This window comes from Tauraco erythrolophus, chromosome 3, assembly GCF_009769465.1.
Source record: "Tauraco erythrolophus isolate bTauEry1 chromosome 3, bTauEry1.pri, whole genome shotgun sequence".
Taxonomy (NCBI): Eukaryota; Metazoa; Chordata; class Aves; order Musophagiformes; family Musophagidae; genus Tauraco; species Tauraco erythrolophus.
Genome location: NC_141467.1, coordinates 30,237,395 through 30,264,438, shown reverse-complemented (window position 1 = coordinate 30,264,438; position 27,044 = coordinate 30,237,395). Strand labels below are relative to the sequence as shown.

At 41.8% G+C, this 27,044-nt stretch overlaps 1 protein-coding gene across 6 annotated transcripts in view; it reads right to left on the bottom strand.

Moving 5' to 3' along the window:
* FHOD3 (formin homology 2 domain containing 3) overlaps window positions 1-27,044 on the bottom strand; it is a 411,475-nt gene that overhangs the window by 12,077 nt on the left and 372,354 nt on the right. For 2 of the 6 annotated variants that reach the window (XM_086609099.1, XM_086609102.1), the window contains 5 exons: window positions 18,068-18,258; window positions 16,185-16,377; window positions 10,796-10,825; window positions 7,982-8,153; window positions 5,513-5,674 (listed from right to left, as the gene is read on the bottom strand). In XM_086609099.1, the coding sequence (XP_086465225.1) occupies window positions 5,513-5,674; window positions 7,982-8,153; window positions 10,796-10,825; window positions 16,185-16,377; window positions 18,068-18,258 (748 nt within the window). The remainder of the gene's footprint in view (window positions 1-5,512; window positions 5,675-7,981; window positions 8,154-10,795; window positions 10,826-16,184; window positions 16,378-18,067; window positions 18,259-27,044) is intronic. The other 4 variants (XM_086609100.1, XM_086609101.1, XM_086609103.1 and 1 more) reach the window with 2 other exon arrangements.

Here is a 27,044-nt window from a genome sequence, read left to right as displayed (position 1 = left end):
TAACTCACATTATGCATAGACTAGGGCTGGTCTCTATTCATTTCCCGGAGGTGCCACATTATCAGTCCAGCTGAACGTATTTCAGAGCTAAACTACTTCATTTATTCATCATTCAGCTAAATTGACTATCAGAGTGAAAGAGTTCAGTTAAAATATTCTCCTTTCACACTTTCTTTCAGCATGTCAGCTGAGAGGGATGCTAAACCACTGAACTTTATGTTTGTTTTGAAACTGCCTTTTAATCCACTTAAGAGTCTCATTCAGGTCTTGAAGAACAAACAAGCAAAAGAGCTGAATTCTATCATGATTAATTACAACGGAAATCAGTCCCAGCCTAAACATTTACTGAATGCTTAGAATCATAGAATCATAGAATGGTTAGGGCTGGAAGGGACCTTCAAAGGTCATCTAGTCCAACCCCCCTGCAAGGAACAGGGATATCTCCTACTAGATCAGGTTGCTCAGGGCCTTGTCCAACCTGGCCTTGAACGTCTCCAGGGATGGAGCATCCACCACCTCTCTGGGCAACCTGTTCCAGTGTTCTACCACTCTCATAGTAAAAAATTTTTTCCTAATATCCAACCTGAACCTACCTCCCTCTATTTTAAAACCATTACCCCTTGTCCTATCATAACTGGCCCTCCTGAACAGCCTCTCCCCATCTTTCCTGTAGGCCCCCTTGAGGTACTGGAAGACCGCTATAAGGTCACCCCGGAGCCTCCTCTTCTCCAGGCTGAACAGCCCCAACTCTTTCAGCCTGTCCTCATAGGAAAGGTGCTCCAGCCCTCTTATCATCTTCGTGGCCCTCCTCTGGACCCTCTCCAACTGGTCCATGTCCTTCTTATGTTGGGGACTCCAGAACTGGACGCAGTACTCCAAGTGAGGTCTCACGAGGGCAGAGTAGAGGGGGAGAATCACCTCCCTCGACCTGCTGGCCACGCTCCTCTTGATGCAGCCCAGGACGCGGTTGGCCTTCTGGGCCGCAAGAGCACATTGCCGGCTCATATTGAGCTTCTCGTCCACCAGTACTCCCAAGTCCTTCTCCTCAGGGCTGCTCTCGATCCATTCACCACCCAGTCTGTATTTATGCCTGGGATTGCCACGACCCAGATGTAGGACCTTGCATTTGGCCTGGTTAAACTTCATGAGGTTGGTACGGGCCCACCTCTCCAGCCTGTCAAGGTCCCTCTGGATGGCATCCCTCCCTTCCAGCGTGTCGACGGCACCACACAGCTTGGTGTCATCGGCGAACTTGCTGAGGGTGCACTCCATGCCACTGTCCACATCGCCGACAAAGATGTTGAAGAGGGCCGGGCCCAACACGGACCCCTGAGGGACGCCACTTGTGACCGGTCTCCACTTGGACATTGAGCCGTTGACCACTACTCTCTGAGTGCGGCCATTGAGCCAATTCCTTATCCACCGAGTGGTCCATCCATCAAACCCATGCCTCTCTAGTTTAGAGAGAAGAATGTCGTGCGGGACAGTGTCAAAAGCTTTGCACAAGTCCAGGTAGATGACATCCATTGGTCGACCCTTGTCCACCGATGCTGTCACCCCATCGTAAAAGGCCACCAAGTTGGTCAGGCACGATCTGCCTTTGGTGAAGCCATGTTGGCTGTCACCCACCACCTCCTTGCTCTCCAGGTGCCTTAGCATGGTTCCCAGGAGAATCTGCTCCATGACCTTGCCAGGCACAGAGGTGAGGCTGACCGGTCTGTAGTTGCCCGGGTCCTCCTTGTTCCCCTTTTTAAAAATGGGGGTTATGTTCCCTCTCTTCCAGTCATCGGGGACCTCGCCAGACCGCCACGACTTCTCGAATACAATAGCCAGTGGCTTGGCAACTTCATCCGCCAGTTCCTTCAGGACCCGCGGATGGATCTCATCAGGTCCCATGGACTTGTGCACCTTCAAGTTCCTCAGATGTTCTCGAACCTGGTCTTCAAGTACAGTGGGCGGTGGTTCATCCTCACAGTCCCTGCTAGTTCTTTCCACAGCTTGGGTGGTAAGACAAGAGGCTTTACCATTGAAGACTGAGGCAAAAAATTCATTGAGTACCTCAGCCTTCTCTATGTCCCGGGTAACCAGAGCACCAGTATCCTTCCGGAGGGGGCCTACATTCTCTTTGGACTTCCTTTTGTCCCCTACATACCTATAGAAGCATTTCTTGTTGCTTTTTATATCCCTTGCCAAATTCAATTCCTTCAGGGCTTTAGCCTTCCTCACCTGATCCCTGGTCACTCGTACAGCTTCTCTGTATTCCTCCCAGGCTATCTGTCTCCGCTTCCACCCTCTGTAGGCTAGCCTCTTCATTTTCAGTTGGTCCAGGAGCTCCTTGCTCATCCACGCCGGCCTCCTGGTCTTTTTGCCCGACTTGTTCTTCGTCGGGATGCACCTCTGCTGAGCTTGGAGAAGGTGCTCCTTGAATGTGGACCAACTTTCCTGGGCCCCTTGTCCCTCCAGGGCCACCTCCCACGGCACTTTGCCCATCAGGTGCTTCAAGAGGCCGAAGTCCGCCTTCTTGAAGTCTAGGGTACAGAGCTTGCTGAATGGTTTCCTTGCTGCCCCATGGATCTTGAACTCCACTGTGTCGTGGTCACTGCAGCCAAGGCTATCCTTAAGTTTCACATCGCCCACCAGTCCCTCCCTGTTGGTGAGCACAAGGTCAAGCATGGCACCCCTCCTAGTCGGCTCCTCTATCACCTGCAGGAGGAAGTTGTCATCCACGCATTCCAGGAACCTCCTGGACTGCCTGTGCCCTGCCGTATTGTCTCTCCAACAGATGTCAGGGTGGTTGAAGTCCCCCATGAGGACCAGGGCTTGTGACCGCGAGGCTGCTCCTATCTGGCTATAAAGCGCCTCATCTGCTCTGTCCTCCTGGCCAGGTGGCCTGTAACAGACTCCTACCGTAACATCCCCTATCCGTCCCCGTCCTCTAATCTTAACCCATAAGCTCTCTGTCAGCTCCTCCTCCGACTCCAGGTGAAGCTCCACGCACTCCAGCCGGTTGCTGACGTAGAGAGCAACACCCCCTCCTCGTCTCCCCTTCCTGTCCTTTCTAAAAAGCTTATACCCCTCCATGTTGACACTCCAGTCATAGGAGTCGTCCCACCACGTCTCCGTGATGCCAATAAGGTCGTAGCCCTGCTCATGTACACGCATCTCTAGTTCATCCTGTTTATTTCCCATGCTGCGTGCGTTGGTGTACATACACTTTAGCTGGGCTCCCGACAAAGCCGACTCGCTGGCTGGAGTGACAGGGGTTCTCTTGGGTGGCAGCATAAGTTCATTTGAACATACCTGTGATCCTTCCTCAGCCTCTGGACCCTCGGTGCTGGCACTGGCGCCATGCTGACAGCAGTAGGCTGAACTGTGCTCCCCCTCCCCCAGCAATACTAGTTTAAAGCTCTATGCACAAGTCTGGCAAGCCTTTGTCCAAGCACCTTCTTCCCTTTCTCGGTTAGGTGCACGCCATCTGCCCCTAGCAACCCAGGCTTCTCAAAATTTACCCCATGGTCAAAATACCCAAAGCCCTGGCTGTAGCACCAGTCCCTGAGCCATGAGTTAACCTGCCAGATACGTTTGGCCCTTGCAGGTCCCTGCCCCTCGACTGGAAGCACTGATGAGAACACTATCTGTGCCCCAGAGTCCTTGACTGCTGCACCCAGGGCCCTAAAGTCCCTTTTGATGTTTTTCAGATTGCTGACAGCTGTATCATTGGTACCCACATGAAACACCAGTAGTGGGTAATAGTCTGTGGGCCGTATGAGGCTAGGTAATCTCTTGGTAACATCCCTGATACGAGCACCCGGGAGACAGCATACCTCCCGAGACAGCGCATCGGGTCGGCAGATGGGTGCCTCCGTACCTTTTAGGAGGGAGTCACCCACTACCACCACGCGCCTCTTTTTCTTGGTGGCGCTAGTTACCACCCTTGTTGGTTGAGCTGCCTCGTCTTTCTCCAGTACCTCCCCCGAGGTGTTAGGTTTTACTTCTTCGGTCTGCAGAGTGGCAAAGCGGTTCTGCAGGGGTATCGTGGGGTTCTGGGGAAGCTGCTGCTTCTTCCTGCTTAATCCCTGTTAATGTTTTTACTGAATACAAAAGACAACCCAATGGAAAAAAAATATATATTATTTTTATTATCCTTATCCCTTTTTTATTTTTCTGTGCAAGTGCTTCCTTGGGAGAAAGGTACCTGGTAAAAAGCGGAAGTAAGACTTTTTGGTGTGTGTGCACAAAGATAGCGTTGCTAACAGAGGAAATATTTTAGCACAGGATAAACCATGGAAATAAGCAAACGTACAGGAGGTTTATTTGATATGCACAAGCCAACTAGGGCAGTCAGCACGTGCAGAACACCAGAACTGTGTGGGGAAGTGGGTAGCAGCAGAAGGTGATGCCACAAAGAGGTACAGCACAGCGTATGATGGAAAGTAAGACAGACAATCCAGTGTCAGCTCATTTTCTTTGCTGAAGGTCTGGCCTATCTAACCAGAGCATCCACTTTGCTTTTGCTCTTGCCACATGCAGAAGTTCCTTTCTTAGCATGTTGGGGAAAGTGAATACGCTTTCAGCATGCTAGTTTATAGCAATCACTGCTTATGCCAAATGTTTTTGATCACCTACTACGTTAGAACAATTCCACAAAACAGAAAATCTTTGTGATTTTTCACTCACTGTTGTTGTCTCCTCTTTGTTCTAACTTCCCAGAAATGCTAAAAAGATGGATGGAAAGGTAGTCAAAAAGCCACATATGGTGCATGACATTGAACACTAAAATCTTATTTCTTTGGTTACTTATCCTTCTCACAGTAACTGCAGTAGTCTCTGCACATAAAGAAAAAAAGAACTAGAAAAGTCATCACTCTTACACTTTGTATTTACTAAAGTGCAAAATCAAATTGCTTAAACTCGTGTGCCGCAGCTCACCCCTGTGGCCATGCTACATCGTTGAAAGACCACCTTATAAATGTGCTACCTTTTCTTACCAGTGGAAGTTAAGCTCCTCTATAACTGCTTTGCAGCCAAGCAGCAGTAAATGTTTTGTTTTCAGGGCTGCGGAAGGATGGTACACAGCACGAGAGAGAAAGATTTTAAAAAGTGAAATATCTCAAACTACTTTTTCCTTTATGAATAAATTCAGCTACAGATAGAACTATTAATCTTCATGCCAGTTCACAGTACCTTATAGCATTTTAAGCAGCCTCCATTTGAGGTCCTGATCTGACTTCTCTAGTTATGAATAAGTACTGTCATCAGCTCTAAAGCACCATAAACCATTCTTCTTCTCTTACTGCTAAGGACATTTCACATTCTGTAGAAGACAGTCACCCACTGCATATGACATCATTTAAACAATAGTTAGAAGCATATATGCCAATTCTAAGTATACACTTCAGCAACTATAAACTACCAATGCATGTCTGCCTACTAAAGGCCTGGTTCCTACACCGACATATGTAAATATTCGCACATTTGCTTGTTTTGAGAAATTTAATAGCCATATACTCACACGACTTCCTATTTGCTCGTGACCGCTTCCTCTCTCTAGGCACCGCTCGCTGGCTTGGCACTTGGGTGGCAGACTTCACGATGCGATCCATGATCTCATCCGCTGCGTCATCTGTTGCATTAGGTGAATCGTCGTTGCCAGCGTTCCATGAACTGATACGTCCTGGAAAAGTCCAGCAAACGAATTGAGGGAAAAGAAGACAGAAGTCTCTTGCGTCACTTTGGTTTTGCAGTTGTTTTTTTTTGGGAATTACAGCAGGCAGCTCAGTCATTGCTACTTCAAATTGGCCAAAGTAGAAGACTGCCTAATAGAGAATATTTCTAAATAATACCTTAGTCTCTCTGCTGATCAGCAGAGACTCAAGAGCTCAAATGCAATTATAACTTTCTATCCCCTTCAGCCTTAGAGTCTTACCCTTGACCATACAACTGGCAAATGTCTGCTAGAGACTGCCTACAAGCCAAGGATTGCTAGAATGTTGCATAACCACGTCTCCCGCTGCTCCTATTACATAGAGACTAGAAGACACATATTAGAAATTGATGCAAACCAGCACGACAGGTCCTTTGAACCAAAAGAGAGAAAGATTCAATTTCCGAGCATCTGTATCACAGCCCAGTGCAAAGATGACATGCAAAGGGCAAAATATGTGGTCTGACACGTCTACTTGTCCCTTTCACAACAAAGAATTCACCTTCTCATCACAAAGTTGTATATGTTCTGGCACAACTACATCTGCTCTGTTATGAGCAGAAAAGCAAGAGTCATTGGCAAGCTGAAAAGCTAAATAAGCAATTTTGGTTAAAACCACAAACAAACAAGTAGGCCATGTCTCCGAATCCAACGCTTTGGCACTCCTTACTCCACAGAGCTGTGTCAGATACATCTTTGGGTTCTTCCGCTAAAGAATACTGTTCCATATGCTTCTTGTTTTTGAATAATTTGGAGGCTAGTATGCAGTGTGAACACTGATAGTGAGCTTTGCAAAAGAGTGAGTGTGGTGGAATTGTAAGCAGCTAAAAATTCACTGGCGAGGCCACTCCGTATCACGTCCCTGATGTCACTAAACAACAGCTTTGATTAGCACTTTGCTCTGCTGCTTGTCTCCTGGCTTTCGTCAAGAGCAGTTGTATTACGATAGTGCTCCTGACAAGCTTCTGTCTGGCTCACCCACCCTCTGCCTCTGCTGTTCTTCAGGGGAACACAAGCTGACTCCCATTATCAGGACATACTGCTCATTAGCATTCAACAGATTACTTGAGCTATTCAGCTTGTTGCAGTGCAGCTTGAATTATTTCATCTTTGTAGTTTAGCTAGTTGACTGTCTCCCTAAATTGAGGCTGTGAAATCTCTAAATTAGACAGGATCATGGTTTCAAGCCTTAATAAACTGCACACACACAGATTTAGCGGTGGATGCTCTGGATGTGCTATCAGTGGTATCAAAAAAGAATCAAGAAAGTGTAAGATATCCAGATGGGAAGGAAAAGAAATACCAGAACAGAAAACCGAGGACTTGAATTTTGGTGCATCACCTTTACTCCAAAACCATCTTCCAGGTATCACATCTATGGGAGGGGGTGAGGGGAAGATGAAAGAAAATAAACTGGTGATTCTAGTGTCTGTAAAATGATTTAGCATAAAGGAAGTGGTTTAGTGGCTGCTTAAATGAAGAGGTGTACCAGTGAATCATGTCTTGGACAAAAACCAAGGCTATCTCATTGCCAAGAACAGTTGTACCAGTGAGCCCTTCTATCAGAGTATCAGGTGTTGGAATCGGCAGGTTGGGTCAGGTTTTCGTTTCCTCCCTGTCGGCTTTCAGCAGTCACCCGTGCTGACACTCGCAGAAACAGCAGAGCACTGTGAACCTCAAGAAAGAGGTATCTGTCGGACAGCAAGGAGATGGGGGGCTGTCCACAGCAGCTTTCTATGCTCCCAGGCTCCACTGAGTCCACTACCTTTGCAGTTAAGCAGGGTGCTGGTTAAAAGATTCATCATGTTTTTCCTACCCTTTTTTCAATCCCCAGTCATTCCTAAAATGCTGCAAGGCCCTTTCACTTCAATTTGAATTACTACTCTTTACTTGCTTCTGTTGAAAATAAAAAAACCTCCACATTATGGATCCCCTGTTTCACTTTCATGATGAGAACAGGAACAAAAATTGGGATGTTAGTGGGCAGCTACGTTCACGAGGGTGGGGGGAGAAGTACAGATTTCTTCAGGCTTGTACTCCTAAATGCCCCAGGCACTACTTTGGCTGTGATCCAGGTGTTGAAACTTCAGGCAAATTCTCCTACATCCCTGTGTCCCAAATCGCCACTTCCAATGTGGAAACACCGCTGGGGTCTTCTCCTTCCCCTCCACCCTTTCTGCCATGAGCAATACGCAAGGGGGGCCACAACTGCATTTGGGCCACGTGTGGCTACTGCACCGCAAGAAACGTGGCCAAAAGGAAACTGCTGGCACTCACCTCGGCTGGCCCGGCTCCGAGTGCGCACCCCGAGCGCTGCGGTGCTTTCCCCGTCGACAGAAGAGGTCTTCAGCACAGCCTTCATGTTCTCGTGCTCCGCGGCGTCTTCGGCGTACTGCAGCCCCTGGGGCTGGCTCTGGCACGGGGGCGAGCTGCTGGAGAACTTGCCGGACTGCAGGAGGAAAATGGATTTGCTGTTTTAACAGCAAATGGCATGGAGGATGGGCCAGCGTCTAGACTGGGAATTGCAAGGAGAAAAGTGTCCTCTCGGACACTGGGTTTGGAGTGCAGCTATTCCCAAAAGAGCCAGGCAACAGTTGCTCTTATCCCAGAGCATGCACCCTGGGCAGAAATAAACTGGAAAAAGGGCAACAGCAGGGAGCAGCACAGAAAATCAGAGGGAAACCAGATGCATCAGCATAAGGTTTCTAATTTTGACCTTCTGTCTGAGAGTACAAGGTACGAAGCAAAGACTTGCTTTGAAACCTTTGAACCAGGCTGGGCACAATCTGAAGTCAGGCACGACACCGAGGGGGGTCAGGATGAGACCCAACACAAACAAGAAATTGCTTTTTCCTGTACCGCCACCTTTCAGTAACCAGCCAAAACTGGGAGCAGTCTAGGAAAAGAGACCTTTCCCTCTTGCCTCTCTGCATTGCTGCACAGAAAACTCTCAGACTGCTCTAAAACACAAATACCTACAAGTAACCTTAAAATACGTTACCAGTAATGTTGAAAAAGTCCCCTGTCCCAAAACATCCAGCCAAATTATTTCAGGGCCAACACACAAAAATTGCAGTCAGCAGTTAGAAGAACAAACAAAACCTTACAAGACATTTAGGAATCTGCCCTCTGCTTCCCCAGCCCCCCTGCGACTTCCCTGTCACCAGGACTACGTGAACAACAGCAGCTGCATTAGCTGGGCACACATAGTGCGCGGATGCAGCAGCTCCACCAGTTACTGAAAACAGTCATCTACAAACATGAAAACAGCAGAAATGGATGCTTTCTAAGGAGAAAGAAGAGTTTGCATCGCTGTGCTGCTCTCCCTTCCCAGCCTCTGCCTACAAAGGGCTGCAATGTTGGTACTCACTCTTATCGACAGAAAGGCTAAAGCACGTTTAAAATACAGCCCTAGCTCTGGAAAAGACAGGCTCTGTCAATAGGAAACAGGCATCAACAGAAAACAATACCCCTTGGTATTTTCAGACCTATCCATCCAGCATCAGAAACTGAAAGAAATTTTCTTTTTCCTTTTAATCTTTCTCACTCCCACCGATTCAGCACAGATGAAGGAAGGCAGGCGTGCTGCATTCTCTTCTTCCTTTGCATAATAAACAACATTCATTATTCACTTGAAGGTATTAAGCCAGTCAGTTAAAGAGATGCAAAACTGCAGAGCCTTTCTGTCAGAGAACAGTAAATTGGAAGAAAAGACTGGGCCCTGCTTTCAGAGCTTTGATCAAGTCGCTGGGGTTGTAAAGACTGCAAACTGAAAATATTTAATCTGGAAATCAATGACAGGATGATTCTATTTAAACATAATGACTTTTGAGAGTAGGATAGCAAGCTAAGTGAGTAGCGGAACAATAATCTCTGCAAGGCACTGAGCTAAATATACCAGTGTGAGATTTATTTTTGATAGTGAGAAGTTGTTTTCTTGTTAAAATATTAGCTTGCAACATTTTGATGTGAAAAGTGTGCAAGTGCTAGAGTTTCATGTGTGAAATCGAAAGACAGAAAAATATTAGAGAGAAACTTCTATGAAAGTGCATGCCATTTTTGCATTAAGAATACTCTCTTGCACACTATGGGTTGTAAAGTTAATCAATACCGACTCAGAAAAAAACCAAAGGATAAAGTCTTCACATAACTGTTAGTTGCTATTCACACAAGTTAGTTAAATGTTGGCATAAACAGGCTAATTTGTGTAATTTTCTTTCTGTGGCCCAAGCTGTACAGCACAAATCATCACTGGGGGAGAAGCTCTACAGGCAGAAGTTTTATTTCACTTCCTTAATTTTTGAATGTTGCTGTAGATTAATGCCCAGACCCCAGCCTCTTGAGCAAATGACTGCCATTATGAAACAATAAGCATTAAGCCACATTGTTTATGTTCAGCAAATTGAAGAAAGCATTAATGCTGAACAAAAAATGCATTGCACAATAGATGCTCCTCAATCCCATAAATTGTTTTATTATGAAGATAGCTAGCACATTATAGTTCTTAAATTATTCCTTCACTCCTTTATTCATTTTCAATATCACCTTTGGGAGCACTTTATGATACACACATGAACTACTCCACGGCTCACCTCTATGGTGACTGAAGTATCTTATTTGCAATTCATACAGCAAGGAGAACCATTACAATTGGCTTTGCATCCCTATTATCCTGATGCTTTTGAACACTTTATAAAAATAATACCACTTGGACTTACACAGCTTAATAATCACTATGAATTATCACGGTAATCTGTAGCCCAAGGTAACTGATGATCCTGATAACATTCAGATCACTTATGTTTTGGGTAGTGTGGATACTCTGCAGTTTAGTAAACAGGCACTAAGGAAAAAAATGAGGAAACTTAAATGATGAAGGCCTCAGATCAGGAGATCCTCATTTGACAGAGCAGGTACACATATGCATAAATGCATTCTTATGATTGTGTCAAAAAGCTATGAGAAAAATGTCATGGTTTATAGTTCCAGTTGAGCAAATGGAGTTGAGCGGTCCATACTATCTGAGTTAGAAATTAGATGCCACAGCACACAGGGGACATGGGAATGACATGCTCCTTCAGAGAATCATACCTCAGCATCCTCTTCTTCATCAGTCTGCCACCGGAAACAAAGGACAGGATGGAGAAGGACAAACAGTAAGATTTAGGAAGGACAGTATGGTTAAACCACGACAGAGTTAAGAGGTAACCATGGTACTGTTTATGCAATTATAAGAGGACATAAAAATACAAAGTGTACAAGGAATTAATTCCTTAGACAATCAACTTGCCTTTTTTTTTTTTTTTTTCAGTTAATTGTACACAGAACAGCCTGTCCCTGTCAGTAGGGTATATCAGAATTTCCTGGTTTTTCTTAGAGAAATTATGAACTGAAACCACCCCTAACCCATCCTATTCTATCCCCAGAGTTATGCAGTTGCTTGCCCACTTTTCACCCTGTGGAAACTGAGAGCACTAGGAATGACTATCTCTCTTTTTTCCAGCTCTGTTCAGAACTGGGAGGTCCTGGCTGCTCTTCCTCCCAGTGCAGAGGTTGGCTTCTTGGCAATTCCTCTCCTCTACACTTAAGTGCTTGACTTAATTCCTTTTTTAAGTTGGAGCTTTTCAACTTCAAGTTCCCAGAGCACTAAAAGCAAATGCTGAGTAGTCTTTCAATAAATGGTTAAAGTTCAGTAGCTGCCTGATAACAGATCCTGGAAATCAGACAGAAGCAATTACACTTTGTCATTCAGGGCTTTCAACTTCTGTGACACCAGGCGTGTAAAACTATCTTGACAGCTACACTACATTAAATGCAATGAGTGTATCAAAATATTATGGCATATGGAGTGTTCTTAAATTTGGGGATTTACAGAGAATTAGCAAAATATTTAGAGCTGTGTTCCCAAATGCCTGGGGAATTCTTCATTGGATTCTAAGATGCCCCACATGAAAGGTTCCCAAAGTAAAACACAGTTTCTCAAGTATCTGGGCTCTTTGTTTCCATAATTTTCAGTTTGATTGCTTATAAAGTACAAACATAGCCTAGAAATTCAATGCATCTTTTTTATTTGTGGGGTTTGTTTTGTTTTGTAGAAGAAGCATTCCATCAATTCTATTCCCCTCCCTAGTGTTACTAATACATATTTTTGACCTTATCTCCATCTCAGCTATGATTTCTGTCTGGGATTGATACATTCTGTTCCAGAAACATTCATCATTAAAAATGAAATCCTGATTTACTTTGGCCCTCAGCTTAGTTTCAGCACAATCTCCATAAGGAGATAGCTGTGAGAGTGCTGAGCAGCACATTAACATTACTTTTTAAGGGTATGTTTTATTCAAAGAGTGAGATGCTTATTTTTCTTTGGACACAGTGACACTGACAGAAACACAGGCAGATGTTTTGCAGAGGGACCTCGGCAGGTATGTTCCCTTTACATTATGAGAAGATCTATTTGCTTTTTTCCATCCCTTAGTGGGCAGGAAATCACACCGTAAAGCAATTCTTCTGAAGAAGGCCACTGTTCAATTTTTGGCATGAATAAGAAACAGAAAGGAGAAGAATGGGAAGCAAGAACATATTTGTATGCTAATCCATATGTACATCTATCTAATAAACAAAAGCTGGGAGGACAGCAAATTAAGCTAAACAGGATGGAAAAGGCACTCAGGGAAAGGTGAAATAGCACATTAGAGAGTGTGCTCCGAACAAAAGAGTATTATATTATTACCTTACATCAAGTTAGATTTTTACAGGGAAAGTCCCAGCTGCTGGCCTTCCTGCCCATTTAATCTAGCTAAAAGTGATTTTCTGTGGGCTTACTTTAAAGGCAACGTACTCCTCTCTGACTTTGCTCATCTCCTGTCCCTAGGGCATTACCATTTCCCTTCCTTCTGCTTTGGGTGGAGAGGGCTCACACCTAGACCTGCTGTCCTTCTACACCCAAAGCTACTCCAGTGCACAGGAGGAGCAATTCACCATCCCCATCATGTTTCCATTTCTGAAGACCCATTTGCTCCCAGTAAATACTGACAACAAGAGCCAACGTAGAAAAGTAATACATCAAACTTTCGTTTCATAAAGGGAAACTGCTCACACCCAGGTGTGCACATACTGCCTTTTCTTTCCTTCTTCATTTCATCCTTATAAGTACACTCAGAAAAGTGAATAAATTAGGAAATTTTAAACATGTAATATTACCAAAAGTACCGGAAGAATATTGCTGTTCTGAATACCTCTTCCAGGTACAAGATGTTAATTCTAACAAAAAAGGCTGCTCAATTCTTTTGTCATCCAATATTGGATGTTGCAGGACAATCTGAGACCTCCTTCCCTCCTTCCTTCTCTCCCTGTCTCCCATTTTTCCTTTAGGCTAGCATTTCTATGTGGTGGATTTGCCATTTCAAAATATCATTTCTATTACATAGCAATTTTGGAATTGAAACTCTTAACTATCGTAAAAAGCAGAGCTTCATAAATCTGGGAGACAGATGCTTATATTACCTACTATTATTAAAAATCATTAAAAAGCTCAGACTTGTATCTATAATTGCATTTCTTCCCTATTTTGCTTGCTTGTTATTTTTAGTATGCCTGAAATGCGTGACTGCTGTCATTGGCTAAAGCCAGATACAAGGTTACAGAGACTAGGCAATTTTTACTGTGAAAATGTGGCGACTCACTGTTTTGCTTTTTTTCCCTTACCCCTCCTTCACTGTTTTGCTTTTTTCCCTTACACCCCTTCCATCTTTCTCCCTCTTGCAGACAACATTGATCAAGATTTAAACTGACAGTGCCCAGTCCGCTTCAGCTATTAAAGAACATATAAACACGAAGATCTTTGTGGTAAAAGGCTGAAAGAAAGACTGGAAATATTCCTTGTCGTGTTTCTCAGCCCTACTCCATGTGAGCAGTTGCTGAAGCTGATGCAAGTTCTCCATGCAAAGAGCCAGCACCCCTCTGCCTTCCAAGTCTGCAGGGGGGACCAAGGTTTGAGAGATACATGCTTTCTCATTAAGAAATGGGATGGTTCTGGCTTATTCCTTTCCCATTTTTGCTAAAATCTCTCTTCTGCCTAAAAGCACTGCAAGGTGATAAAAATGAGGTCCTGAGGGAACTTTCAAAAGGACAGGGAGGTAAATATCAAATAACTGCACAATCCTTCTAGGTCACCAAAAGCAGAAATGGAAATTCCACATGACTTCTTCTTATTAGAATTACATTCTATGAAGAGTTTCTTTTCAATGTCAAGATCTAAAATTTCTTCTATTGGTGTTTTGTAACGAGTTGAACATACTGTCAATGCGTTACTGATATATCTTCCATTATTAATCCATTCAAACATAAAACACTAAGAAAATCAAAACCAGATACAAACCACGGCCAACACAATACTACAATAAACTCTCCCTTTTCATCATTCTTCACACATAAATATCTTCCATCCTGCTGACTTGGAAACCTATTTTGAGGTAGATCTGACTTTGAAGTTGTCAAAGGAAGCTGTGACGAATAGTCTGATGCAAGTTTAATTCTGTTTTACTGCAATGTACTGCAATCAAATGAATGGCAAACAAGGCCATATTACTTGGCTAGAGTTAAAAAGTTTTAGTACATCCTGAAATAACCACATGGCCACATGAATAACACCCATAAAGGAATCTCTATAAGGTGAATTTTAAAGAATGTCTTTTTTTTTAAGCTAATAGGACCATTATATAATCATAAACTAGTGACAGGCAAAAAGTGCTCCCCTTTCTGGGGACCTGGAAGATATTTTTAGGTGGAATGCTAACTTTCAGGTGGCATTTAACTGTAAATCTCAACTCTATCTTGAGCTGAATGGCCATCTTCTTCCAATAATACGTTTTTCTGGGAAAGGCCTAGCTGCCTCCTTTCCCATCTTTTCCGAAAACGGCCATCGCCCCCGGCCCTGCTCGTCACTGACTAGCTGTCAGCCCTGAGCCGCCTTCTGGTTTGAAACGGTCCCTTCTCTCCTTCCTGAACTCAGCTTCCAGTGATCAGATTTCCTTTTCCCCTCAGGTCTCCTGCAGGAACAGGACACAGAGAAGCTTTCTGTTCTGCCACAGCCAGTTCTTCTGGACACACAATACAGAAACACTACGTCATATACTACGAAAGCAGGAACTCCTTCACGTCTTAGTATTGTTTAAACTAGTAAAAAGTATTGAAGCTATCTGAGAAAATGAAAATTTCAATTTACCAATCTCTTTGGTTAATGCTATCTTTTAGCTCCTCTAGGATACTGCAGGAAATGGAGAAGCAATTGAAGACAGGGATTTCGGATCTCCAGTGGTAGTTCTGAAAATTTGTATGACTATATAATACCCTTTGCATAAAATCAGAGCCTCTTTCTTAACCTGAGGCTAGACCAAAAGGAAAATCTTTTGAGATAATAATACAGGTTTAACACACTCTCTAGATGGGGCAGATTTCCAAATTTTAAGAGGATATTGCCAGGGAAGATCTACAAATGATTGTGAGTCAATGACTTAAATACAATCTCAATCTATATCAGTCTCAATACATACATATGTTTTGACCCATGTTGCCTGAGTCATAAAACTGTTATCAATTTAGGGCTTTTCATGCCAAAGGCAGAGGTAGCTTCATATGCAATGAACCACTTGCATCTAATTGAGAGTCCAGATTTGGATTTCTAGACAGCTGGAAACTTTTATTAAGTACTGGCACTTCTTAAAACTTTATTTGGATTGAGTCAAACTACATCAACTTAAAAACAAAAGATAAAAAAACATATCAAGGGGATTTGAAAGCTTACTATGCTGAGAAAACTAATCTTATTATAATTTATTCTATCACTACGCAATCATACAGTCAAAACGTTTGCAGAGTAACACCTACTGTGCAGATAAATTTGTCTGTTCTTTCGGAACCCCAAAGTCATCTGTTCCCACAAAATAAAGCACTGTTCTGTGCTTTAAAGTTAAAAAGAAAACTGCTCTGTGTGTGCATGGGTATTTATATACACACATAAAATACTAGGAGTAAAGACTGTATTAGAATATTCAACGACAGAGGAAAAAAGTCCATTTCAATTTGGTTGCAACCACTTAAATGGCTACAACGATCCATTATTTAAATCATGTCCTGATTTCTATTTTTTTTTCTTCTTTTTTTTATATTCTTGGCTGATTAGATACACACAGCTCCTAGTGTCTTCTAGATACTTTGGACACTGTCTGTGCAGCACACAGAGATGCTTTTTTTGGATCCTTAATTTCAGTTTGTTCTCATTCTATAAATTGGTATGAAGCAAAAAATATACACAATCAAGGACTTGCAAGTTTTGTCTTCTAAGAAAACAGAGTTCATTACTTACAGTAGAAGAATTTCTTAAAAATAAAAATAAGAAAGTAACAACACTTCCTATACAACATTCGATGAAAGAAAGTTTTAAAGATCCATGCTGTGGGAGATACATTTTGCCACTTACATCTGTTATCATTTTCCCTCTGGTCTTGTTTCTTTCCCTGTGGTTAGCTCGTTTCTGTTTTTGCTGCAAAACTCGTTCCCTGGTGGTGCGGTATTCCAGAGCAAATTCGCTAATAGTTTTGCAGAACTTATTGATGTTGACTTCACGTATCGCATAGGGAGGATGGCCCATAAATAACAAAAATGAGTGAAACCTGTAAAACAATGAGTTCGTAAATGCAAAGGGAAAAAGTCTTGTTTTATGGTTTCTAGGAAAAAAAACCTGCAACATTTCAGTGAATCCATGTATTAGCTCCCATCATTTCTTTTGTGCTATAGAATTTTCATGGATGGTTTGCATAACACTGGCATATTTTATAATTAAAACCATGAAAGCCTAGTCTATGATAACTTCATCCCAGTCCACTTTCCCAGGCTGATGTAGGAGATAAGATGTTTATGGAACTCCATCTACTTTATATGACTAATTTGGCATGTGAATGACTGATTTCATTTCAGTTATAGAAAAAAATATAAGTTTCAATCTTATTTATTTGTATTAAGCAACTTCAAAGAGGCTATTAGGATGTTGGGGAAAGTCTAGACCAAGAAGAATGCAGATTTACAGGCTAGCAAACACAAGAAGGAAAGAATTTCTGGTTCACAAAACTGGCCATAAAATTACATTATCTACCAAGTACTTCAGTTTGGGATACTCTCAATTCACAGTTTTACTGCTTCTGTGGCACTCAGAGTTTCTGCACTATTTGCAACTTTTACTATTGCTTCTATATTGCATGATTTACAATAGCACACAATGTTTAAAAATGTATGGGAATTCCTTTTAATGGCATCTATGTCCCTGATGATAAAAAGTCTTCCCAATCCTAGAAGATGCAAGTTCGTGGATACATTTTTGGAGAAGCCTATAGTAGTAGTTGCAGGGCATAAGAGAAAAAGTATTTTTCTTATTTGACCAATGCATACCAGAAACACAATAGGACACTGGTGAAATCACTTTCCTACTACTGCAATTGGGATTTCTGCTTACTTATGGCATGAAAAATAAGTCATCATGAAAATAAGAGCTGAATCAACTTCTCAAGTGCATATCCACAAATCTGGGATAATTTGGAGTCTACGGCAACTTGGAAATTCTTCAGAAGTTGGCAAATCTCTCAGAATTTCACTAATAAACAGCATGAACACAGAGAAATTACTCAAATGACTTAAACTCATATGTCTATAATTGTGAATCTGGAAAAAAAAAAGCTCAGGTGTGTTGTGGAATTGTCGTGAATATGTACATTTCAGAGCACTGCAGTGACTGTTAACTCCATTGGATGAAACGAAATCCAAGAGCAAGTCCTTAGAAGAGCAATCTTTATTCTGTCTTCTGCTGCGTAGGCATAAAACACATAGTTGTAGATCTTGCAAATAGGAGTGGTGCTGCTTATAAGAAGAACTCACTGTACCAGACTCGTTTCAACTTCTGCATATGACAAGACTATCGCTAGAACTTCAGTGTTTTGTTAGAGCCTGTTCTTACTTCTCAAACAAGCCACTCCCTACCTCAAAAGCATTCTGGGAAGGACAGAAAATATAGCAACTTAACCATAAAGCTACTAGCTTTTTTGGGCTAGGAGTTAAAAGACCCAATATTGCACCTTGGGAATAAATGATTGCCTGTATCACGGCTTCTTTTCATCAGAAATATAGATGCTTTCTGGAGTGGGGATCTTTCTTAAATGACATCTATAACAAATAACCACATACATCCTAGCAACATTACTTGCTGGAATGTGGATTAAATGCTTATTAAAAACATATTTATGATGTCATAATTTATAATTTTAGCAAGTCATGTATCATCAAGATATTGCTGTCACCAAACCAATTCTATACCTGTTAATTATTCTTCTATGAACAATCTTCAGGATTATGATTCTTTCTGCGCAGTCTTTAAGGAACTCAGACATTTTTTGTTTTAAAGTTGGTTTCATTTCATGCTTTGCTATAGCCTTAAGGTGATCCCATGATGCTTTGCACCGTCTTTCCATCTGACACAAGTTTTCCTGAAGTTGTTCAAAGTCAACCTGAAAAAAAAGAACAGAAAAGAAAATGTAACACATTAATTGAAAACACTGCACTAGTAACCTTGAGTATCTGAGCAATGCAATTTATGTATAAGAAAGAGTCAATGTGGTGGCAGCACAAAATAAATTCACATTATTAATTACTACTAAATAAGAAATAGCTTTCTGTTGCAATTTGTCTAGACATGAAATGTTAGTAAGGAAAACTGAAAACAAAGAAATATATCCATATACATATATATTTGGTTTTGGTCTTGGAGGCCTAATACCTAAAGAAAGGACAATAAAATATTGTGATGTGTTTTTTCCCTTGCTAATAACTTCATGGCTGCACCAAGCAACTGTATGACTCACTCATTTCTGAGGTAATACAAAACTTTCTCTTTTTCTTAATTCTTTTCTCTACTACTCATAGCTTTATATACCCTGCTTACTGCTCACTGTTGTACCCAGCCAACACTTCTCCAATTTAGGAAGCACTTGGATCTATTCCCTAGCCATGCACTGACTTGTTAATAGATGACCTACTTCTAATCACAAAATTCACAGGCCAGAATTTTTTAAAGCTCTATTGAAATTAAGTGTTACTTAGTGACCTCAGCACTAACTTTCATCCCCTGATATACAGTACGAATTTGCTGGTTGGTAACAAGATCATATAACGGCTTTGAAAGTCTCTCAACGCAGCTAAAATAAATGACTGCATCCTACAGTAACATTCATCAGGACAGAAGCCAACACATTCCAACACATTCTCCTTTGCTCATCAACCAAAAAAGGTGTTCACATTGCAATGGTCTACAGAAGACATTCAGGATGCATTGGTAACAACAGGATAAAATGCATTAACGACCCAGCCACAGCACACAACAGATGAAAAAAGTAAAGCTACTCAACACGTTCTTGAATTCTGAAGAAAGGAAAAACTTATTTTATAATACCACTTCATAGTTTGGATGAACTCAAGCTGTAAAATACAGATTTAGCTCTCAGATTCTAAACACGTCAGTGTTTGGGATGTTACAGTCTGGTACTCCAGTTAATTCCTTAATGCTAAATGAAAACCAGTGTTAGAGACAGGCTTTAGTTCACTCTTTTTAGCTGTGTGTAGTATCCACTGCTGAGACCTATACTGAGGACAGCCATAAGAAATGTATTATTATTAAAAAGCTCCTGGTATTGATTTGATTTGGTTATGCTGTGATTTATAAAGTGATGAATTTTTCCTCTTCACCAGGAAATAAAAACATCCTTTGATCCATGCTGCCATTCAGAAAAGCCCTGCAGGCGGAGCAGCTGTGGGGTTTTTGTTTTCCTTATATCCATATCAATGCATATGTGTTTTTTTTTTAAAAAGTCCTTTCCAGGTCAGTATTTTCACTGTTGATGATAAACACATTGCTGTTCTCCAGAGATGGATGTCTAAACCACACAAGGGGAAAAATACCAGCATTCATATTAAGAAAAAAAATCCAAGAGGAGGTTTTTCTAGGTCTGACTAGTTAAGAATTACCCAACCTGGTTGGGGAAGTCTGTCAGCCCCTGCAAGAGAGAAATTTAACTTTATGACATTTTATAACAGCTTTCACTAAAAACAGAATGAGTTTTAACCTACAAAAAGCTTTGAGATTCAAGCCTGTAGGAGTTCAAGAGACATCTATGGAGAACAGCATATCTACAGGGAAAAGACGCGGCAAATTCCCTGTCCCTTGAAACCTGCCAACAGCCAGTGCATTCATAAGAGTGGGCAGTTTCAGCAGGAACTGGGGATGGCAGGTCTGGCTAAGGGATGCTCAGGAATTCTTTAAGTACAAACAAAAATTCAGATCTCTGGGGAAACCCTAAGGAGACAGCAGCAAGGAAGATGCCACCTGAGCTCCCCTGGAGTAAACCTCCATGGAGCACAGGTGGCTCTGCTCGAGCAGATGTTGTACACTCCTAGGAGTAAAGCAGGAAATCCAATATAGGATAATGTGCTTGTGAATTCCTCACATGCAAACTTTTCTGTGCCTGCAATAATGTGAAAAATCTTAATGAAATCTAAAATCTTCTGGCTGCCAGCTCTCCAGAGTTTGGCCACTTGTTTGTGGACAGAAAGGAATACACTTACAGAAAATTATCCACGTGTGAAATATTAAAAGCCAAAATTTTTCAGAGACAACCACATACCCTGCCTGATATTTCATGAAGTGCCATTTCAACAGTGCAAATTTTGCAGGTAGATACAAAATCCACTGCTCTTCAGTCTGCTCTAGGTCTTACATGCAAGGAGTTAATTGGAGATTCTTCACATGCGATATACCATACAACATCCCTTTCCTCTATCCAAGGTGTAGACACTGCCTCTCAACAGAGCACCACGTAACAAAGCTAAACCTTCAGATCTTTCTAAAAAAACCCAAGCAATCAAACAAAAAGACTAGCACTTACCAGCCTGCTGACAAGATTTTTCCTACTAAATCTTGCAGAAGTGAGATTTTAAATGTTCAGGTTGGATCAGCTCAAAGAGAAAATTCTGAAGTTAAAAATATTTGGACTCTTCTACGAAATGAACCGAAACATTTGACAGTTTGCAGCTTTAGAATACTACCTGTACAACATTTTAAACCACAGAAAACAAGCTTTCCCCAACTCTTTCTTCTAACAGCAATTGCACTAATATGATGCCCTACAATGGGAAACAGTGACAAGCACAGTCAGCCTCACTGTGTCTCCTCTCTCCTTAACTTACATATCTCGCCCTCTTGTTTCCTCTTCCATCCCCTTTGTTTCTTCAGTGCTCATGTTCAGATAAGAAATTAGCCATAAATCTCGTAGCACAGTAAAGCCAAAGATCCACTGACCACTGATCTTCTAACTGGACAGATGCTTGTACACAGGATCCAGGTGATGTTTTCTTCTAGGCTAGTGGAATATAATAACTAGGTTTGCATGCCAGCAATTAGTGTATCTGGAGAGCATGTATCAACCCTTACCCAGACTGGCTTTCCACGGCTATCTGAAATAGCAGTATGTATTTTAATTGATAAAATACACCAAAATCCTGTTGAAGTAATATGCTCTTATTTTGCAAACTCATATTTTCTAAGCTTTGTAAGGTGTTGGCATATTAACCAAGATGGACAGCTACTAATTCCCTTCATTATGAACACCAGATTCCACTGAAAAGCAGGATCCTAAGGAATTTGACATCCTCAGATCCTCTTCTTTCTTTACTGTGAATCCAAACGCAGCATGGACATGAAGAAGCTTTTACAGTATTCTAAGCAGCAGCAGTCCCATGACTGTGTGGCCAATAAGCCTCTTCATTTTACGCACGTTTTTATCATAAAACAGCAGGTACGTGCATCAGCGGAAAATGTAAGCAAAGTACAAATCCATCTGAAAAGTAACATTTTAGCCTCACTTTAACTGAGGCAACCAACAAAGAAAAATGAGCACACCAAGAAAAATGGTGTAAATGTAGATATAATATTTGTGCGCAAATGTTTAAAAACAGCCACATGGATCAGCAATATCTTTGTAATTTCCTTTATTTTTTTGTCATTTTTGCTGTTATTGCTCTGTTTAAGATCTCTGCTAACACTGAAAGTGTTACAAATATAACAGTATATACAAATATAACAGTAACAATGATTATAAATGATCCCCCAACTACATGTCCCTGTGATAAGGAGAACAAGAACTCGTGTGGAGCAATAATGACAATTATTCAATCTAATATACATCAAGGAAACATGAAAAGGCACATATAATACCATACTACCTCCCTGCCAGTCCACACAGCATTCCCAAGGGAACACAGATCGCGCTTTTTTACTTATGTGTTTATTTCCAACAGTTTACTAAAACAACTAATGCTACATAAAGGTAGAAAGACAAGAATCCTTTCTCTTTTTTTCATTCTTTCTTTCTTGAGAGGAAAGATGCAACAATTCTTGCTCACAGCTGAAAGGCAATGCTGGGACTAAGGAGGAATTCAGGTGAGTTTCACATCACATTGTGGCTCCAGGAGACCACAGCATAGGAGGTGCTAGGACAAGAACTGCTGTGGCATTATTTCATAACTATGTTCCACCGACTAAAAGGAAGCAGTAACCTGAAATGTTCATTACAGCTTTCTCCCTGACTAGCTGTCGTGGCCAGCCCCAGGTTTTCGAGGAAGGTGGAAACATACATTCTTCTTTTTCCTTCTCAACTCAGTACATGTATGTTGAAAAGACATGCAGCTTGCTGGTCCTACTTACTGTTTCCTTCTGCTAAAATTTTTAAAATAAATCTCTTTTTTTTTTCCTCAGGCAAAAGAAAGAGCAGTCTTAGGCTGTTAGGCGAAATAAAAATTACTTCTCTTTCACACACTGTGTAATGTTTATTTGCATTTGTAAACCAGTTCAGAAAAAGCAACTTTCTAAATGCTTCTGGGATATATTTGACATATTCCTCCTTTCTCCTGCCAGGTTCCTCTCCATTCACAACCACACTAGCTGAAAAATAGTCAGAACTAATTGTTATTTATCTGTGAAATCTCTTGCTAGGCCTGAACAGGCTGTTCAGTCTTCTGAGAAGTGCCCTTGTAGACGCTGTTGCATCAGAGTGAAGTAGCCAGAGATAGTCTATCTAAACTGGATTTAAAGCCTAGTTTACAGGACACAAGCACTGCAGGTTCAGCTGCATTCAGGAAACCATTGTCTTAAATCAATAATGGGCAACTTTAAAAAAACCCTAAAAAATATCTATTTTTCCATTTAATGCACCATCATATTTTGCACAAATGACACTCAGACCGAGAATAAAACTTTCCAACCACAAGCCAGCAACGCCAGCACTGATTTTAATCCCTTTATATCACTATTTATTGATTGCTACCATAGCAACAGATGACTCTACCATAAACAACACCATAAAACCCAATTCTACCAGGTTTCTCACTTCATTGGGCTAAGAATCCAGTATTGCACAATACACCTTATGGCTATCACCCAGCTGGCTTGAATTGGTAATTATCTAATTAAGGTTTAGGCCCTGCCTACAAAAGGCGGGCCATTTCCTCCTGGCTGCGGAAGATGCAACGACATCCTTGGAGCTGCAGCCTAGGCTGGTGAGCAACAAACACCCACTGCCCAAATGACTTCTGTTCTTGCTGGTTATCACCTGACTCAGAAACTACCACCACTATCAAATGGCTCAGTGTTTACTTCCCTGCTCATTCAGGCTCCATGAACGTTGGTCCTTTAAAAGGCCTATTTTTTTCAAGTTCAACTCCATGCCATACCTCCAATATCACCTGCTGCATATATAAGTTTAAAACTTTCTAATTCATGATATACCAGACTATGTCCCAGCTGTTCAGGCAAGACACGTATCGGAGAGCCTTTCTGGCTTTCTGATTGGGATATTTCTCTGTGTGGCCACAAATATCTCAAGGCAACACAGGAAACAGACTCATTATTTGTTGGGAGAGAGAGAGGGCTGCTTTGAGGTGCCATTGGGAATTAAACGCATTGGCTCAAACTTGAAGTGCCTTCCATCATATACTCCCTAGGGCAGCATATACAATTCCAGGTATTCATTGCCATGCACAGCAAACAACTGTAGCTGCTGTGAGACAACAGGTCATTCTTCTTCAGCATTCCCTCAGCTGGAATGTGCTTTAAACACACATTTCCTCTTCCAGTGAAATCTCCTCTAGTCTTTGGGTTAAGCTCCACTGCTACTGGGAGTACAAAACTGTCTCAAAATCAAAGACACTGCACCTGATTACACTCATACTTCCTGTCTCCTGTATACACATTCAGCCCTTAAAAAGGGTCAAAAATGTCACAACTGGACTGAAGCAGAAAAAAAAACAAAATGAATAAATGAAGGGAACTGGTGAAGTTGAGGTTTCTACTTGAAAAGCACTTCTTTTCAAAATCACAAAGTTTTGTTCTGAAGGCCAGCGAATAACTTATGATGTAGCTCAGTATCCCTGTATACGTTGTCTATAGCTTGCTACTGTATTTATTGTTTATTGCTACAGCGCGTTTCTTTTATCGGTAAACATTCCAAATCCAGATATTTTCTAAAGAAGACCTGCATTTCTAAAGATCTCTGCATTTTTCTCCAACCCACAAGGTACATTAAATAGAAGATTGATGCTTTCACAATGACAAGCGTTGCCTTAAATTCACGATAAAATGACAACTACTTTATCTCACATCACAGAAAGATACACATAATCACATACAAAATCTTTCTCTCTTCAAAGTTCAAGACAGTTTCTGCAGCAGACCACAGCCTAGTCTGAGCTGTTTATAATTTAGGGTCAGACCTTTCATTCTCACATTACTACAGGGATGCGTTCTGGCAAGGAACATGAAATCTTCCTCTTTTCCTGAGCTGGTTCAGCGCCAAAGGAAATTCTGAGAATTGCTCCTTGCAAACACACTGTCATCCGAGTGCAGCGACCTTCTGTGGCGTACGTTCAAAACTCTGTCTCCTCCAGTATTTCCACACTGACTTGCTTCATCAAATGTCACAAGAATTATCCCAAAACTAACGTTAGTCCCAACTGTTGGTCACACGTTTTAAGTGAAGTAGAAGACAGCTCTCAAAAGCAAGCAAAATAAAAAGGAGGTTCTGTCCAGACATTTCTAATTCTAGGGTAGGAGATGGCATCCTGCCAAAATAATTTTGGACATGAGAACACCTGAATCAATCCACTAAATAAAAACTGAAGGACAGAGATGCTTACTGAGGTATGACCAGATGAGTCTACCCAGTCATAGATGCATCTCCACGGCATTTTAGTTCCTTAAACAACCTACAATAAACACACTAATATGTGGTCTTTTTTGCAGATGCTGTATGAGAGTCCTCACAACCTGGGATGAAGAGGAGCAATATCAGCAAGTGGTGACCTAGGTCCCCTCAGCTGGTGTTACAACACCTCTAACACTACTTGCAGTCACTTCACCTGGAGTGTTACTGAAACACCTGACATGCTGTCAGGCACATGTGCTAAACTTCATTTGCTCTCTTTCAGACAAAACCTCGAAGTCTCATTTGCCACTGAAGCTCCTTCCCCCTCACCCCAGTCTGTCCTGCAACCAGCAGTCTCTTCCTTATCCTGCTCTGTCTTCGCTCCTGCTAGCCCCTGCCAGAAGCTGGGGCAGCTGCAGCAGTCCTTGCAGCTGGCACCACAAGGTGTAATACAACCGTAAGAAACTTTGCATCCCCCAAATCCTTTTTTACATGGAAAATAATTTGACTTCTGGCATTTATTTTTGTTTGAAATAACGGAGGGAAAGCATACTTGAATGATAACTGCACACAAATACTTCCCATCAAGTGAGACAAGAGAAACCCCACTGAAGCAGCGCAGGAGGCAGCATGATCTCCCTGCTTTTTTTTTTTTTTTTTTTCTTTTCTCCTTTCTCTGCTTTCCAGTGTAGCAAGCAGAACCTACAGCACACCAGAACGGCACTTCTGTTTCAGCCACTTCCCCTCTCCCCACGCAACCCTGCCAAGTCCCTTGGAGGGCAGCTGCGGGCTCTCTTCTCCTCTGCCTTAGTCTCACTCCAAGTTCTTTCCTGCCAGCAACCCTTGCCCCCTTTCCCTGAGTTGTTACCATTTCCTATTGCTAGCTTTGAAAAGCTGTCTGCTTCTCCATTCTCTAGAATCTGCACGTAATCCAAACGTCTTGCTGCAGGGGTTAAAAACCAGCCAGAATTTTGGCATTTTGTAAGTTAATTAAAATCAGAGGGAGAAAAGGACAATTACTAGTTTACTCTATGGAGCTAGTCAGCTTTCAGATGCATGGGGAAAAACATTTATGGGGATGAGAAAGAAGACGAATATTTTTAATAACAGTACGTTTTTTATTCACTAACAGAGAAGATACTAGTGCTCATGCAAATCCTCCTTGTTGTATTGGTAAGGAAATTTCTAGGAATTATACCGAATTTAACTGAAGAAATCCAGGAGTCTGCTTCACTATTAGGTACATCAGTTCTGGTACGACTCCAGTGAAAAAACAACTTCAAATAGATTAAAAAAAACCAAGTAATTGCTTTTAGTCATGCGATACTAAACAATCAGTGACTCTGCATGATCTTATATATTTTTATACTATTTTTTGGTCAGTTTTTCACTTGTGTCTGCTTTTTTTCCCCATTTATGACTTCAGTCCTTCAACACAAAGCCACAAGTTTTGCAACAACTACACCATTTTGTTTCTGGCCTAACTCTTTTCTGGTGAGGCAGCCTGTTTTCTGTATGTTTTTTTTTTTTTTTTTCATAAACTAAGGCTCAGGAAATTCTCATATGATGTGCATTTCAGGGGAAGGGGCATCTCTGTTTATCTACAGGATGGAAATTGTTTAGCCTTTGTGGTTTCTGAAAGATGTTTGTAGACAAAATGGAGCTCAAAATACAGCCTAATCCACAGTGAAATATTAGTTCTCCTTTCCTGTCAGCTTTCCTAAACCAAGATTTCGCCTCGTCTGTGAACATTCCCTTGAAGAGGGCAGCTTGGATGGCTTCCACGTCCTAACTCTTTGATTTGTGGCAGCTAAGATCAAGTGGGAATAGGGCTTGTTACAGTAATCCATCAGTGGTATAACACATGCAGGAACATCCCAAAGAGGGAGACCTTGGGCGTCATGGGTAAGGTTAAGGCTATAATTTCTCTTAATGTGATTTTGTCTGGCCTTTTCAGAATTTTGTCCGCTCTGGGCAGGGCCACTAGATCAGCAAACCACAGACTGGAAGACTGCGCTCAATTTTGTATGCTCTTAGACCTAAAA